The sequence below is a fragment of the Trichechus manatus genome, unplaced genomic scaffold (assembly GCF_000243295.1).
Source record: "Trichechus manatus latirostris isolate Lorelei unplaced genomic scaffold, TriManLat1.0 scaffold00077, whole genome shotgun sequence".
In the NCBI taxonomy this organism is placed as follows: Eukaryota; Metazoa; Chordata; class Mammalia; order Sirenia; family Trichechidae; genus Trichechus; species Trichechus manatus.
Window position 1 is genome coordinate 8,449,403 of NW_004444013.1, and position 18,181 is coordinate 8,467,583.

General features: G+C 38.7%; 1 protein-coding gene across 2 annotated transcripts in view; it reads right to left on the minus strand.

The window, feature by feature from the left end:
* Positions 1-4,396: 4,396 nt before the first annotated feature.
* Positions 4,397-18,181, minus strand: part of LOC101344394 (S-adenosyl-L-methionine-dependent tRNA 4-demethylwyosine synthase) — a 274,405-nt gene continuing 260,620 nt past the window's right edge. For both annotated transcript variants that reach the window (XM_023735307.1, XM_004380851.2), the window contains exon 16: positions 4,397-6,230. In XM_023735307.1, the coding sequence (XP_023591075.1) occupies positions 6,009-6,230 (222 nt within the window). In that variant the 3' untranslated portion in view covers positions 4,397-6,008. The remainder of the gene's footprint in view (positions 6,231-18,181) is intronic.

Here is an 18,181-nt window from a genome sequence, read left to right on the forward strand (position 1 = left end):
TGCCTCTCTCGCTTCCCCGTAGATTCAGCCCCCTGCCTCGCCACTAAGTATAGGAGCTGCACAAGGCGTGGTCTCTGATCTTCTCATTCTATGATCTCTTAGCTTATCTCATCCCTCCACAATGATGACTCACACATTAGTTTCCACCCCAGTCCTCTCAGAACCTGTCTCACTGCTGACTAGGCCTTTCTCTCGGAGGTCTCAAAGGCATCTCGAAGCCACATGTCCACAAATGAACTCAAGAGCTTCCCCAAGCCTGGTCCCCTTCCAGCATTAGCCAGCCTGAAGACGGTTCTCAAGCCAGAAACCCAGAAGTCCATCCTTGACCTTTCGTTTCTCCCACTCCATCCGTATAGCCTGTGAGTGGCCAAACCCGTAAGTGTTACCCCTTACGTGTCTCCTAAATCCATCCACTGTTCCCTACCTCAACCACTGGGCCAGCGAGTATGAGTGTACACTGCATAATGCCACCACCTCTTGCCTATTCTACAATACCTGCCAACTCATCTCCTCGCCTTTTGGTCTCTCCGAGCCATCTTCCAACCTGCAGCCAGAGTGATCTTATTAAAATGCAAATCTAATCATATTGCTCCTTTGCATAATTGCTCTTAAGGCATGGCCTGGCCTACATCTCCTGAGTCACCGCCCATCAAGACCCCTGGTTTTTCTGCATGGCCTGGCTGCTTGCTACCCCTCCATCATCCCTCAGCTCCATCCACCCTGGCCTTCCTACAGCTACTCAAATGACCGCAGGTGCCCTACTGACCCACAAGGCCTTTGAATGTGCTGCACCCTCTACCTGCAATGTTCTTCCTGCCTGTGGTCTCCTCCGGAATCTCAAGACAAGCTCCCCAACCACACGCTCACACTGAGACTCCCCCTCTCCTGTAGAGCATTGATCACAGCGCGCTTTAAGTTCTAGCACTCATTTGTGTAAATCTTTGACCAACAGTGCCTTTGACGTTGGTAAGCATCATAATGGTAAGAATTATATTTTTTTCTTTTACTTGCTGTTGAATCACCAGTAACTAAAACACAAGACCAGCAGCTGCTCAATAAACATTTGTTGAACAAGTGAACTACCTAACTAATGTGCTGTGATATAGTTTTGCCATTTTTGTCACGAAATATTAAATGCCTACCTCATCCTACTTTTAGGTTTCCTGGGTTTTGCCATTATAAAATGTTATAATAAATGCCTTTCAACACAAAATTACTTTTTCTTCCTTTAAATCATTTTCTTAGGATAGAGTCCCAGAAGTTAAACTACAAAGTTAAAGATAAAGGCTCTTAGTCCGGTCAAAGACAAAAAGTCAGAGCAGATATCTTGCTTTGATTCTGGGGTTATCTTACCCACGAAACCAAATATTCACTTCAAAGAAATCCCAGACCAAAATTAATCCATCAGCGGCTTTTCTTTCACCCAAAGTTGCAAACCATTTGTTTCCTGTTGGAAGTCAGGCTTACTAAATTTGAATTTCAAAAGATATGGCTGGGTGGAGGGCCAGAGACCATCCAGTGACCTGACACCAGCTGATCTCAGTAAAACGGGCAGGGCAGGGTTCAATCAATCATGTTGTTAGCCAACGGCTGAACTTCTATATTTCTCCCTCCTCGTCCCTTTATAAGCCTCGTTGTACCGAGCTTCTTTGAGCCATTTTTTCTGGTATCAAAATGGTCTCCCTATATGTATATAGAGTAACTGCTCAGAATAAACCTTACGTTCAAATTTTGTTGTTTTAATTATTTTTAACAGTCCCCATCTGATGAAAAAAAATTTGTTTTAATTTGCATTTGCTTGGTGAAAGTGAACAGTTCTTATTTTGTAGCCATCTGTATTTCTTCATTGATAAAAGTTTGTCCTATGTTCTTTGCTTATTTATTCAAATCTTAATTTAAAAAAATTAAACTATATAAGCTTTTAGGGTGAGGATTTGTCTATCATACCTCATGTAAATTATTTTTCCCAATTTTTGGTTTTTAGTTTACGTGCTGTTTGACATATTAGATACTTAAACTGCAGTCAAAGATTTTTGACCTGTTCTTTATGAGTTCTCACACTGTTTTTCTATCTACCCATGGTTCTGAAAGTGTGGTCTCTGGGCCAGCACATGAGTATGACCCAGGTGCCTGTTAGAAGTGCAAAGTCTGCTCCACTGCAGACCTATTAGAGGGAGCCCTAGTGGCACAGTGTTTAAGTGCTCAACTGCCAACCAAAAGGCAGATGGTTCAAACCCACCAGCAGCTCCTGGGGAGAAAGACGTGGCAGTATGCTTCCGTAAAGATTAAAGCCTTGGAAACCCTGTGGGGCAGTTCTACTCTGTCCTATAGGGTCGCTACGAGTCGGAATCAACTTGACAGCAATGGGTTTGGTTTTTGGTATTACTCAGGGACTCTGAGCCCAGCCATCTGTGTTCACAAGTCCTCTAGGTGATTCTGATGCATAAGAAAGGCCTTCCTCACCTAAAAATTCTTCTGAGCTTTGCATTTTGGTATATGATAGTACAGTGAAAAACTAAATTACTGTTTCTTCCAACTCCCCATTAATTTATGATTCTTCATCCTGTATTAAGTTTTTATAAACATTCAGGTTTGCCTCTGTGCTTTTTTTAACAGCTTTATTAAAATATATTTCACGTACCATTATATTTTTTTAACAGCTTTATACAAAATATATTTCACATACCCATTAAAGTGTACAATTCAGTGGTTTTTAATGTATTCACAGAGTTGTACAACAACCATCACTACAATCTAACTTTACATTTCAACACTCCAAAAAGAAACCCCAGATCCATTAGCACTCACTCCTCAGTCCTCTCGCCCCAGGCAACCACTCATCTACCTCCTGTCTCTATGAATTTGCCAAGTGAAGACATTTCCTACAAGTGAAAATACAATATGTGGTCTTTTGTGACTGGCTGCTTGCACTGTGCATACTGTTTTCAAGATTCATCCATGTGATAGCAGGTGTCAGGACTTCGTTCTCCTTTATGGTTGACTAGTTCACTGTATGATACACCACATTTTATCCATTAATCAGCTGATGCACATTTACTCCTGTTTAATTTTCTGGTAGAGACTGAGTAAAACTGACATTAAATGTTTGGTAGAATTCGTCGGTGAAACTATCTGGGCTTGGAGGTTTTTTGCGTGGTTTTTAGTGAAAATTCAATGTTTAAAATATTTATTTCTTCTTGAGTCCATTTTGGTAGTTTCTGTCTTCCTAAGGATTTTTCTAGTTCATCAAAGTTATATAATTGGTTAGCATACATTTCTTCATGGTAATCCCTCGTTACCATATTTGTTTCTGCAAAATCAGTAGTACTGCCCCTTCATCTTTCCTGATTTGAGTAATCTGAGTCTTCTTTTTTTCTTGGTGAGTCTAGCTGAAGTTTGTCAATCTTGTTGATCTTTTCAAACAATCAACTTTTGGTTCATTATTGTCTCTACTGTTTTTCTTTCCTCCATTTATTTCCACCCTAGTCTTTATTACTTCATTCCTTCTGTTTGCTTTATTTTGTTCTCTTTTTCCAGTTTCTTAAGGTGGAAAATTACTGATATGAGGTATTTCTTCTTTTTTAGTGTAGACATTTGCGGCTATAAATTTCCCTCTAAGCACTGCCTTAGCAGCATTCCGTAAGTTTTATTACGTTCTGCTTTCGTTTATATCAAAGAATTTTCTAATTTCCCTTGTGATTTGTTTAATTTCCACATTTTGTGAATTTTCCAAATGTTCTTCTGTTGTTGATTTCTAATTTCATTCCATTGTGGTAACAGAACATACTCCATATTATTCCAAACCTTTTAAATTTATTGAGACTTGCTTTATGGCTTAACATATGATCCTGGAGAATGTTGCATGTGCACTTGAGAACAACGTGTATCCTGCTGTTCTTGGGTCGAGTACTCACTCTATAGCGATCTGTTTGGTATAGTTAGTTGGTTTATAGTGTTGCTCAGATTTACTTTCTTACTGATCTTCTGCCTAGTTGTTCCACGGAGTATTGAAGTCTCCAAATATAATTGTTGAATTGCCTTTCTTCCTTCAATTATATCAGGTTTTGTTTCACAAATATTTAGGGCTGTTTTTTAGGAGCATATACGTTTCTAATCATTATATCTTTCTGGTAAATTTACCCTCTTATCATTATAAAATGTCCTTGCTTTTCTCCAGTAACAATTTTTATCTTAGTGTCTATTTTTTTTTTTTTTTATATTAGTATCATATAACTGCTCCAGCTCTTTTTTGGTTACTCCTTCCATAACCAAAATTAAACCAAACCCACTGCCATCAAGTCGATCCTGATTCATAGCAACCCTATAGGACAGACTAGAACTGCCCCATAGGGTTTCCAAGGCTGTAAATAAATCTTTATCGACAAAGACTGCCACCTCTTTCTCCTGCGCTCCTATCTTTATTCACCCTTTTATTTTCTATCTGTCTTTGAATAATGCTCTTGAAGACAGCATATAGTTGGATCATGGTTTCTTTTTTGTCTTTTGTTTTGAATCCCTTCTGTCTTCTCTTTCTCTTGGCTGGAGTGTTTAACCCATTTAAGTAATTTCCTATAGGGTAATTGCTTTTTGATAGACTCTTGAATTGCCATTTCTTTTTCTACCTTCTATTCCTTGTTGCCTATTCAATGACATAATCTCCAAAGACTTTTTAAGTAGTAGACTGAAGGTAATCTTGAAGATGTGATGGGTTCAAAAAAAGAAAATCTGATTTCTGTGATACTTTGTCACTATCCCATGTCACAACAGACGTTAAGTATTTTGATTATACCATTTATAAATAAGTATGGTGCCCAGCTTTCAACAAAGAGGGTGTGTAGATCATACTATTTATGGAGATTTTATTTCAGCAGGGAGTAGATGGAGTTACAAAATACCTGACATATGAGGAAGAGATGGGTCTGACAGGGCTGAGAACCATGGGATTAGAAGCATCTTTAAAATAGACAGCCAAAAGAAAATTAGTGCTCCAAGTCTTTACAAAATATTATTTTATTAGTTCAATTTTTAGGATAAAGGAATTTAAAAGTATCTATGACAACTTTCAAAGCAAAAAACTATTCAGCATTTAATAATCTTTTCACTTAGAAAAAACTTGAACCTTAATGAACAGACTGGGTAAAGTAGCCAGGGCTACGAGAGTGAAGGAAGACGGAGACCTGCTGTATGTGTAGGGACAAGAGGCTTGAACGGTTACTTTTTCACATACACACAAAAAAAATTATACTCATTGTTTCAAAGTTTGTTGGCGAGACTAAGTACTCAATGCCATCATATGGCAATTCCTCTTGTAGAAGAAAATTTTACTCTAATCCAACCCATATATTACCTTCCATGGTAATCAGAATGGGAACAGAATGAGATCTAGTGCAGCAAAGATTCAATTCAATTTCCTAATGGGTTGGTACTAAGCAAAAATTTACAGAGGTTGATGCAGTATTTTAAAATAACTGACAATTATGACAACCTAATTGTGTTCAAGAGATGTTATGTTAAGAAAGGAATCAAGTTCTCATCTTAAAGGAAGCAGATACATTTACCTCAGGGAAGTATAACTCAGTGTGGCTGCTCCACAAACACCACCACTGGTCCATAAGAGGAAGAGGCCCAGATAGTCATTCCTGTGTGACACCCTCATGAACAGCATTCTAGGAAGTCTTACTAATTATAATTCAAAACTACCAATTAAATTCTAATAATGATTGTGTGCCCTCCCCCCAAAAAAGAAAAGAAAAAGATTTCCTCTCAGAAATACAACTAGGAAAGGGAGTGACTTCTGGAAAGAAATCCTGAGGCTGAATCCCAGGCTCTAAAAGAGAAATGCTTTCTCCTCACTCCAGGCTCAGGACTTGTGTCCCCATGTTTTACCTTAGAGTCTGCTCTATATGAAACAGAATTTGTGAAACTTGTCCTTCGAAAAGTCACAGTGGAGTCCAAGAACTTCTGGGGCATACAGTTTTTGTCCTTCAGCATTCTGAAGTCAGATAATCTCAACGTCCAGAAATATCCTTTGATCTGTTCTTTCTCTGATATCTTGTGTCCTTGGGATCAAAGCCTCTTTCATGGGCACCAAATAATGCCCACTGAGGAGTTTTGGCCATATAATCCTTTGCGCAGAAAGTTTTTGATCCACTGCTATTTTCATATTCTTGGATGAGCTCCTGGAAGCGATTATAATCGATCCACGTCCACCATTCTCTATCAATCTTAAACTAGAAAGAAAGGAAAAAAATGTTAGGTCAGAAGCAAAAGGTCTTACACAAAAACATCCATAGAGAAAAGATCAAATAAATACAAAAAATCAAAAGTGAACCCAATCTTTTCTCTCTATCATGTTAAAGAAAATTCTTTCCTCTTCCAGATATGGTTCCACAACAAAGCAGTGCGTATGATAGTCAAAGGAGAGTTTCTTTTCCCCTGGGACTGCTGCCACACCAACCCTGGAAGACCTAATTGCTGAATGAAGAATTCTTCCTGCAACTGGAAGTTAAGTTTATCTTGAGCAGTATCAGGTACAAAGGGTTAAACTTTTAGGCATTATCATGTGTTGATAGCCAACCTATTTTAAATTCCTGTTGTTGCCACTTTCTACCTGGTATGCATTTTCATGGTTGTGTTTGCAGAACATAGTGGAATAAAAAATCTTTTTCATCACTAAACTTTGCTTGTGTTTTGGGTGATCCTTTAATCAATGACTTTTCATTCTGAAAAGCTAACTAAATGACTTAAAATAGTCTTTTTACTCAAACATGGATATATTGTCTGTGATCATTAAGGTTACGTGTCAACTTGGCTGTGCCATGATTCTCAGTGGTTGGCACTTATGATGCAGTCTGGCAGTCGTATACTGATGTGATCACCTCCATGATGAAATCTGATATAAAGTAATCACCTTCATAATGGGATCTGCTGTGAGTAGCCAGTCAGTTGAAAGAGAGTTTCCTTGGGAGTGTGGCCTGCATCCAATATAGGTGGACTTTTTGGCAAGGCTCATGGGCTTTTGCACACTCTGGATCCTGCAGCTGGCTCTTGTCCATCTGGTCTCCGGTTCTTGGGATTCATCGGTCTTTGCAGCCTGTGAGCCAGAGCCCTGCTGTCTGATTTGCCATTCTTGAGTCTGCCAGCCCTTGTAGCTATGTGAATCAGGAGAAGCCTCTAGCCTGACCCAGGAATTAGGACGTTCCAGCTTCTACAACTACGTGAGTCAGTTCCTTAATATAAATCTCTTTCTATATATATTTATATGCTTTACTGGTTTTGCTTCTCTAGAGAACCCAGCCTAAGACAATGCCTAATTAGTCAAAAGTCTCATTAAGAATTCCAAATCAATAAAGGGAAATAATCTAATTTGTACTCTTTTAAGAAAACTGCTTCTCAAAAGACACTGTAGAATAGTGGCCAGGAATGAAGAAACAGAAAGTTTGAAGAGGCTCTAATTAATTAAAATGTGAAGGATTTTTTTTGTTTTGTTTTTTAGAATTTTTTTTTTTGGGGGGGGATAAAATATAGGTAACACTTGCCAATTCGATAATTTTTACATGTACAAATTAAGTGACATTGACTACATTCATTATGTTATGCAGCAATCACCACTATCCTTTTCCAAATTATTCCACTACCATTAACAGAAATTCAGTGCCCTCTAAACCAGTCACCACTATCCTACTCCTGGTAACCACTTCTATAAATGTTTGGGAGAGTTCCCAGTGAAGGCATCTGGTCCAGGACTTCTTTTTTTTTTATGGGTTTTTTGGTGTGTGTGTATGTGCTTTAGGTGAAAGTATACAAAGCTAATTAATTAGTTTCCTAATCGATATTTGTACATAAAGTGTTCCATGACATTGGTTTCATTCCCTACAATGTGTCAGCACTCTTCCCATTTCTGCTCTAGGTTCCCCATTTCCTTTTGTCAGGATTTTCTACCCTGTCCTGCCTTCTCATCTTTGCTTTTGCACAAATATTGCCCTTTTGATCTCATATAATTGATTGTTCTAAGGAGCACATTCCTCTTGGGTGTTACTGTTTATTTTGTGGGCCTGTCTATTGTTTGGCTGAAAGGTAGTCTCTGGGAATGGCTTGAGTTCCAGGTCAGAAGGGTGACTTAGGGCCACAGTCTTGGGGGTTCCTCCAGTCTATGTCAGACTAGTAAGTCTGGTATTTTTTGTGAATGTGATTTTTTGTTCTACATATTTTCTCCCACTTTGTCTGGGACCCTGTGTCATTATCTGAATCAGAGTGCTCGACAGTGGTAGCCAGGTACCATCTAGTTCTTCTGTTCTAGCAGTTGTGTAGGCTGTGGCTCATGTGGTCCATTAGTCCTTTGGATTAATTGCTCCCTTGAGTCTTTGGTTTTCTTTACTCTCCTTTGTTCTAGATAATAAGACACCAATAGTTGTATCTTAGATGGCCACTCGCAACCTTTTAAGACGCCAGATGCTACTCACCAAAGTAGGATGCAGAACACTGTCTTTATGAACTACGTTGTGCCAATCGACATAGATGTCCCCGAGCCTATGGTCCTCCACCTTTGAGCCTAGGAACTTCTTGACTATGACCTTTGTGTGCTCTATAATCTGTATTAATGTACATGCAGCACCTACAATTATGTATGTAGAAATATCCACAACCAAACCTGTATTTGCAGGTGGGTGTGCTCCCTTACACCTTCCCATACCTCTCTAGCATACCTATCTACCTATGTATCCATTCATGAATTACTGTTTGTTAATGTAATTGTTGCAGGATTATCTGTTTTAGTTATAGTTGCCCTTTATTCTTGCATCCCTCTCAGTTTCTTCCTTTGCCTTGGTCATGTTGTGCTGACTTTCCCATATTGTGTATTGCTTTTCCCTTCACCAATATTAACACGTCTTCTATCTAGTTGATAATTTTCCCTCCTTCCCCCTCTCATCCCTGGTAACCATCAAATAATTTTTTTTTTTCTGTGTATAAACCTTTTCCTGCTTTTTTCTTTAAAGTAGTGGTCTCATACAATATTTGTCCTTTTGTGATTGACTTATTTCACTGAGAATAATGTCCTCCAAATTCATCCATGTTGTGAGATGTTTCACAGATTTGTCATTACTCTTTATTGTTGCGTACAATTCCATTGTGTGTATGTAATAGTGTTTTTTTTTAAGGCAACATTATTTTATCTTTCCACAAAAGAAGAGGGGAAGGAAAAAGGGCAAATTTCAGGAATTTTATACCAGTGAGTTTCATTAACATTTAATAATGATATACTAATAGTCAACTTGAATGCACTTAGAAAAGAAGTGATCACTGGGACCTAACATATAAGAATAAGTAAATTCAAAAGCTTATTTTTAATAAGAGTAATCAATCAAGGGAATGGTGCGAACACCATTATGTATTTGGATTTCACTACAGCATGATATATATACATTTGTGGACTTCTGTAAGATAGATCGGAGCTACAATAATAATTTAAAGACTTAAATTCATCTGATGAAACCACAGGACTTTGTTCTTGGCCATGTGGTATTTTTGTCAACTATATATATATATATATATATATATTTGGAAACCCTGGTGGCATAGTGGTTAAGAGCTATGTCTGCTAACCAAAAGGTCAGCAGTTAGAACCCACCAGGTGCTCCTTGGAAACTCTATGGGGCAGTTTTACTCTGTCCTATAGGGTCGCTATGAGTCGGAATCAACTCAACGGTGATGGGTTTTTTTAATATATATACTTTATTATTGTACTTTATATTTTTTATTGTACTTTAGAAGAAGGTTTACAGAAAAAACTAGCTTCTCATTAAAGTTAGTATACATATTGTTTTCTGACATTGGTTACTAACCCTACAACCTGTCAACACTCTCCCTTCTCGAACTTGGGTTTCCTATTACCAGCTTTCTTGTCCCCTCCTGCCTTCTAGTCCTTGCCCCTGGGCTGGTGTGCCCCTTTAGTCTTGTTTTGTTTTATGGGCCTGTCTAATCTTTGGCTGAAGGGTGAACCTCAGGAATGACTTCATTATTGAGTTAAAAGAGTGTCTGGGGGCCATACTCTCGGGGTTTCTCTCATCTCTGTCAGGCCAGTAAGTCTGGTTTTTTTTTTGGTGAGTTAGAATTTTGTTCTACATTTTTCTCCAGCTCTGTCCTGGACACTTTATTGTGATTCCTGTTGGAGCAGCTGCTGGTGGTAGCCAGGCACCATCTAGCTGTGCTGGATTCAGTCTGGTGGAGGCTGTAGTACTTGTGGTACATCAGTCCTCTGGACTAATCTTTCCCATGTGTCTTTGGTTTTCTTCATTCTTCCTTGCTCCAGATTGGGTGAGACCAGTGGAGTATCTTAGATAGCTGCTCACAAGCTTTTAAGACTCCAGACGCTACTCACCAAAGTAGACTGTAAACTACTTCTTTATAGACTATGTTTTGCCAACTGAGCTAGATATTCCCCGAGACCATGGTCCCCACAGCCCTCAGCCAATAATTCGGTCCCTCGGGGGATTTAGAAGTGTCTATAGAGCTTCCATGACCTTGCCTTGGACAAGTTGTGCTGGCTTCCCCAGTATGGTACACTGTCTTACACTTCACCAAAGTTACCACTTATCTATTGTCTATTTAGTGTTTTTCCATCCCACCCCTCTCCTCCCTCGTTAACATCAAAGATTGTTTCTTATTGTATAAACTTTTTCATAAGTTTTTATAGTAGTGGTCTCACACAGTATTTGTCCTTTTGTGACTGACTTATTTCACTCAGCATAATGCCCTCCAGATTCATCCATGTTGTGAGATGCTTCGCAGATTCAGCATTGTTCTTTATCGTTGTGTAGCACTCCACTGTGTCTAAGTACCATAGTTTGTTTATCCATTCATCTACTGATGGGCATCTAGGTTGTTTCCATCTTTTTGCTCTTGTGAACAATGCTGCAATGAACATGGGCGTACATATGTCTATTCATGTGACGGCTCTTATTTCTCTAGGATATATTCCTAGGAGTGGAACTGCTGGATCTTATGGTATTTCTAGCTTTCTAAGGAAGTGTCGTATCATTTCCCAAAATGGCTGTACCATCTTGCATTCCCATCAGCAGTGCTTAAGAGTTCCAATCTCCCCGCAGCCTCTCCAACATTTGTTATTTTCTGTTTTTTTGATTTGTGCCAGTAATGCCAGGGTGTGTACCACTGTTTATTAATCCATTCATTCATTGATGGGCACTTACGTTGTTTCCATCTTTTTGCTATTGTGATTACTGATGGGTCTTTTTTTTTTTTTTAATCCATTATGCCACTTTCTGTCTCTTTATCGGCACATTTAAGCCATTTACATTCAGTGTTATTATCACTAGGTATGAGTTTTACTGCAGTGATTCTGTTGTGCTTTTTTTGTGGTGTTCATTGTTTCTTTGTTCTGTTTAATTTTCTGTGCTGAGTTGTTTTTGTTTGTGAATTTATTTTTCATTTCTTTCATTGTGTTTACTGAGCCTTTTTTTTTCTATTTTCTTTTGATGAGTAGGTTTGTTAACTTTCTTTGTGGTTAACTTGAAATTTACCTTTGTCTTCCTAAGTTTAAACGAGTCTTTTATTTCTTTATATCTCCTTGACGTCTTCTCCATATGAAAGTTCTATAACTACTCTATTTCTTCCTTTTTGTTTTCATGTTGTCATCATTTACAGATTGATGTCTCTGGTTCCCTGCTGTCAGTCTTTTAGCTTTGTTTTATTTTTGAGAATTCTTTATCTGGGTTGATATCTCGCTGATGCTGTCCTTTGTCCTAATCTCAGGTTGTTTTCTGATGTTGCTAGTTCTCTGTCCTAAGGACTCCTTTTAATATTTCTTGTAAGGTTGGTCTGATTTTTACAATTTCTCTTAATTTCTGTTTATCTAGAAATGGCCTAATTTCGTCCTCATATTTGAGAGATAATTTTGCTGGACGTATAATTCTTGGTTGGCAATCTTTTTCTTTCAAGGTTTTATATATGTCATCCTACTAGCTTCCTGCCTGCATGGTTTCTACCAAGTAATAAAGCTTAGTCTTATTGGTTCCCCTTTGCAGGTGACTTTTCATTTTTCTTGAGCTGTTTTCAGGATTCTCTGTCTTTGGTTTTGGCAAGTATGATTATGATATGTCTTGGTGACTTTCTTCAGTTTCTAACCAGTATGGGGTTCGTTGAGCTTCTTGGATGAATATCTTCTCATCTTTTATGATATTAGGTAAGTCTTCTACCAGCAAATCTTCAACTACTCACTCTGTGGGGTTTTTTTTTTGGCCTCCTCCTGTTCTGGAATTCCAATCACGTGTAAATTTTTCCTCTTGATAGTGTCCCACATAATTCTTAGGTTTCTTTCATTTTCCTTTTTTTTTTTTTTTTTTAATTTTTCCGCAATCAAATTGGTGTCAAGGTATTTGTCATTTGTTTTGCTGATTCTGTCTTCCATTGATTCAATTCTTTTCCTATGTCCTTCTATTAAGTTATTTCTAAAATTTTATTGTTAATCTTTTGGATTTCTAGATGCTGTTTTTGTATGGTTTCTAACTATATATTTTGTTGTTTTGTTCTTGTATTGTTTTCCAGAATTCTTCTATCGCTTTGTCTGTTTTCCTTGGTTTTGTCTATTTTCCTTGATCTCTGGGAGCACCCTATACATTAGTCTTTTTAACTCCTTATCAGTTAGTTCCATTACCATTTCTTCCTCTGGAAGGCTTTCTGGTTCTTTATTTTGGTCACTTGCTGGAGCCATCTTGTCCTGCTTCTTTATGTGATTTGATACCTGTTGTGTCTGAACACCACATGTCTGTCAGTTTGTAGCACTGTGGTGCCTGCATGTTGCTTTGATACTAGAAGCTTTACCACTGGTATTTCAAATACTAGTAGGGTCACCCTTGGTGGACAGGTTTTAGCAGAGCTTCCGGACTAAGACAGACTAAGAGGAAGGACCTGGAGGTTTACTTCTGAAAAACACTGACCTGTGAAAACCTTATGAATAGCAGCAGAACACTGTCTGATATAGTGCTGGAAGATAGCCCCCCCCCTTTTTTTTTTACTACTGATTTGGTTTTAAGATGACTTCAGGGGATATTTTTGGTTTAAGGTTTACAGATTATCCTAGTGCAATAGTTTCAGGGGTTCATCCACCCTCCATGGCTCCAGGAAGACTAGCGTCCATTCACATTTGAGATTCTGTTCTGTGTTTTGCCCCTTTTGATCAGGATTCTTGTATGGAATCTTTGATCAAAATATTCAGTAATGGTAGCCAGGCACAAGAGTAATGGTCTCATAGCAAAGGAGGCAGTTGTTCATGGAAGCAATTAGCTACACATTCCATATCCTCTTCCTCTTCCTGATGCTCCTTCTTCTATTGTTCCAGGTGAATAGAGACCAATTGTGCCTTGGATGCGTGCTTGCAAGCTTTTAAGACACCAGGCACTATGTAATGAACTAGGAGGTAGAACAGAAGCAGTAAACACATTATTAGGCCAATTAAGTGGGATGTCAAATGAAACCATGATCTTTCTTCTTTTTTATTGTAGGCATTTACTGCTGTAAATTTCTCTCAAGCACTGCCTTCTCACATCCCATAAGTTTTGGTATGCTGTGCTTTCATTTCACTCCACCCGAAATATTTTCTGATTTCTTCCTTGACCTACTGGTTGCTTAATAGTGCGTTGTTTAATTTTCACATATTTGTGTATTTCCAGTTTTCCCTCTGTTATTAATTTCTAGTGTCATTCCACTGTGGTTGGGGCAGATTCTTTGTACAATTTCAATCTTTTTTAAATTTATTGAGACTTGCTCTGTAACCTAGCATATGCTCTACCCTGGAGAATGATCCATGTGCACTGGAGAAGAATGTATATTGTGCTGTTGTTGGGTGGAGTGTTCTACATATGCCTGTTAGGTCTGATTGGTTTACAGCATTGTTCAAGTCCTCTATTGCTTTACTGATCTTTCTAGATGGGACTGTGAAGGTTTTTAATTCAAAGTATCTGGCATTCATTTGTGTAAATTCATACTAATAGGCTGGTAGTTGATTTATAAACAGACAAGTCTTTCTATTACGCTACTGCCTTTTACAAAACCTTGATTACCTCTATCAGAATCAAGTAACAATTTCATGTTTTAGCCAAGAAAAATATCAAAATATATAGGTTCCTGGATTTAGAACATTAAAATATGCTGTCTTTCCATGATATCTCATTTTCTGCCCAGCAGCTAAGAGCTTTCTACAGGGAAATGGCAAATAAATGGAAAAGTTTAGTCTACCCACAAATTATGAGAAGTCTTCTTCTAATAAGATCATTCTTTGAGAAATGGTACTCCAAGGCCTCTCTACAACTCAAGATGTAATATCCCTATCTTGCCATCAATTTTCCCTGCCAAGACTGCCTCTCCCTGAGTGTTCTCGATTACTGTGAAAAAAATCACTGTCATCTCCAGCCAATGAGCTTCAAAACTGCAGAGTCAAAGGTGACCCTTCCTTTCCCTGGCCCCTCACATCCAAACAACCTCCAGGCTCCACTGATTCTTCTTTAGCAGCATTTCTGCCACCACTGCCCTGACACCACCCCAAAAAGCCTTCATTTCTGGGACTCAGCAATAGTCTTATAAACTGATCGATCTTCTGATTCCACTTTTGACTGCTTCCAATTTCTGCAGACTTCCCACGACTACTATGCCTATAGCAGACTAGATCCCCATTATATAGAACATAAAGTCTAAATATCAAATCAGCATCTGGAGGCTCTTCATGAGCTGCTCCCTTTCTTGGTGGTTCCCATGCTGTTCTCTCTGTCTGATTAATGCTTACTTGTGCCCCAGGTGTCCTTGTTGATATCCTTTGCTCTGAGACGTCTTCCTGAATCCTTCAGACTACAACAGTTCTCCTGCCACAGAGTCTCACTGATTCTGAACCTGGCCACCAAGAGCATATCATAACTGTTTCCCAGTCCCACTCCATCTGACTTATTATCATTAATGCTGTTACTTAGGGCAAGCAAGGGCCTAGCCATTTCCTCTTTACCTCTTATCAAAGCTCAAAGGCCATACGATAAAACAAACTGACACTTTGCAAGACATGATGGAATTTTTGCTGCTATTGGCTTTACAGAACATGAGTGGACTGTTTTCAAAGTGTATTCATGATGAAGTCACAATGCTCATACTTGACATGGAGTGCCTTCCCAACTTGTGCAGGAGTAGACATGCTCATTAATGTGTATGTAAGTAAAGGGGGGCTAATAATAATTCCTACCTTTTATTCCTCTCTCTTATCAGCATTGATGGAGTGCCAACAATGGACTTAGCCAAGTCACAGACATTTAAAAAATAATTACATTACAACATGGCATGTCCACTGAGTAGAGTTATGGACAAGGCACTTAGGGAGTGCAGAGAAAGATGCGATAAATCACAACCCCTTCTGACATTGGTTACTAACCCTACAACCTGTCAACACTCTCCCAAGCAATCAACTCTTGGCTGGAATACCTCTCTTGGGGGCTCCCTGCTTTGTCTGTTGAGTGAAACAGATACCATATTCTCCCTTTCCCTATTCTTTCCCTTTGGGAGTTTAGATTTCTAGGTCTCAACATGCATAATTATGGTCTTTCTTATCCCTCAAACTCTAACAATAATCACTTGTCATGGATATTCTAAGAGGGACCAAAGGTTAGCTTGGACTAGAGCAACAGACTTAAAATCTTTTTTTACCATGACCTACAGGAAAGAAAAAAACATTTATATCTCAATCTGGTGTGCTCACACATAGAGGAAACAAACTGTCACAAAACTATAAGCAATGCATTTCATTTTAAAAATGGCTGGCTTCAGCCCACTAAATTGATTTCATAACTCCTAACGAAGTGTGAAAAATACTGCACTAGAAGACCTCGTTTCCTCTGACTGGCTTAAAATGGAAGAAATTAGTTGCACAGATGATTGCGGGCTAAAATCTGACAAGAGACAACTCTGATTCCCAACGTCTAGACGAACAAGCTGGAAGAACAGGTAGATGTAAACACAAGGTAGGTTACTCTTAAATCACTGATGAGACATCAGACTCCTAAGACAAAACTTATATATGCCCTCAGTCAAGGCAATCTGAAAGTAACCATACCTAATAACAGCTCGGAAAAAGTCAAACAATTTCATTCAAGAAGAAGAAGGTAAAAGGGCAAAATTCAGTATGTCTGACACAAAAATAGTGCTGAGAAACAGATTTGCATAAACAAAGGAGTGAAGCTCCAAACGACAAAATCTGAGGTTAAGTGTCCTGAGACATGAGGTCACCTTGCTTTAAGAACTCCTCAAATCAACAGTAAAAAGGGAAGAGGTAAATCCATGCAGAATTACAAATAAACTCAAACAGTCACAGATAATCTCAAGAACACATTACAGGCTCAATAAGGTGCAGCCCTGACTAAATAAAGCCAGGCTGGTAAGATCTATGACCATACTGGCCAGATGAGCCAGTTCTACAGGCTCCAATCATTTGGGACAATAAAACTGCTGTAGAAAGGGGCCTGTTTTCATTATTTTCTCATCCTTCTCACAGGGAAAATTTCCCTAAACAGAATATCGACCACATAGATTCTTTATTATTGTAAATGTTTAAAAGGAGTCTGTTAAAGGTGGTGGGTTAAACACAGGCATATACTTTCACTTCCTCTTGAAATCCCACTATAATGACAGTAAATGCATTTTTAAAAGACATGTAACCTATAAAGAAAAAGATCAGGAAAGGAGAAAACAGCATCAAAATTGTAGAAGCAGAAAAGCTTATGGACGGATGAGCAATGACTGGCTTACCAGACCCAAGAGAATGCTGTAAGCTAGCAAATACGGAAATCCAGGTTTCAACCGAATGTATGCTTCAGAATTTCCCCAGCAGCTTAGAAACTGATGGCACCCATCACCCCTGAAAGTGGGGGCAGAGGAGGCAACAACTCTCCCCTACAACAAAGATAGATAGATCTTCTGTTTAAGAAACTGTTAGAATCTTAAGTTCCTGACCTCCCTGCACGCATATACACACAGCTGAGGACCCGCCCATACCACGCCCAACAGAAGATTGACAGTTTATTCTCTGATGACAATAAAACGGGGTTTATGGACTATGGAAGGTACCCTGGTGGCGCAACAGTTAAGCAAGCAGCTGCTAACTGGAAGGTTGGTGGTTCCAACCCAGAGGCTCGGAAGGAGAAAGACCTGGCAATTTGGTCCTGTAAAGATTATAGCCTAGAAAACCCTTTGGGGCAGTTCTATTCTGTCCCATGGGGTTGCTGTTAAGAAACTGACCCAACGGCACGTAACAACAACAACAACATGGACTATGGGATAGCAGGTAGAGTTGAAGCCAGGGTTACTGTATTGAAAATGGGGGACTAGAATAGCCCTATTAACCTCAGCTGCTTCCAGATCACTGTGGGCCACACAGGCCATGGGAAATCAGAAGACTCTTCTGACTAGCCCAAGAGGACAGACCAAAAGATACTGACTTCAGAGTTCCTGAAGAAATGATCTACCTGGATCACTTCAAGATAAAAACTCAAGCCCAGTCCACACACTTGGGACTCCCAATATACGTTTTAATGCCCCATTCTTAAATATTAGCAGATAACCCAAGACCACCAGGCAGATGAGGAAAGCCTCTACAATGAAAGAGAGATAAAAATAAACAAACAGAAAACAATAACAGAGTAAACAGAGCCTAAGGAGGGAGAAAGTGACTAAAAAACCACTGATATCCTCAGAGAAATGACAGAAAATACTATATCCATAAAAAGAATGGTGTTATAAAAAGGAACATTTGAAAAATGAAAAAGATCTTAGATTTTTAAAATATGGAGCAGAAATAAAAAACTCAAGAGAAGATTACTTGAATGTAGAGTAAAAAAGATAGAAAACAGATGAGAATTTTTTTTTTTTAATTAAAGGATTAGTCCAACAAACCCGATTTGAAAATAACAGAAGTTCTAGAAAATGGAAGGAGAAAAAAAAAATAATAAGAGGGAGGAAATATTCAACAAAATTAAAAAAGAAAATTCAGGAGACTCCGGCAAGATGGCCGTCTAGGCAGAAGCACCACGCCGTCCCTCCACAACAAAGATCTGAAAAACTAAGCCAAACAGAGAATCAACAATCCTGAAACCCTAGAACATCAAATGAAGAGATAAAGAACTCACCGAACACCAAA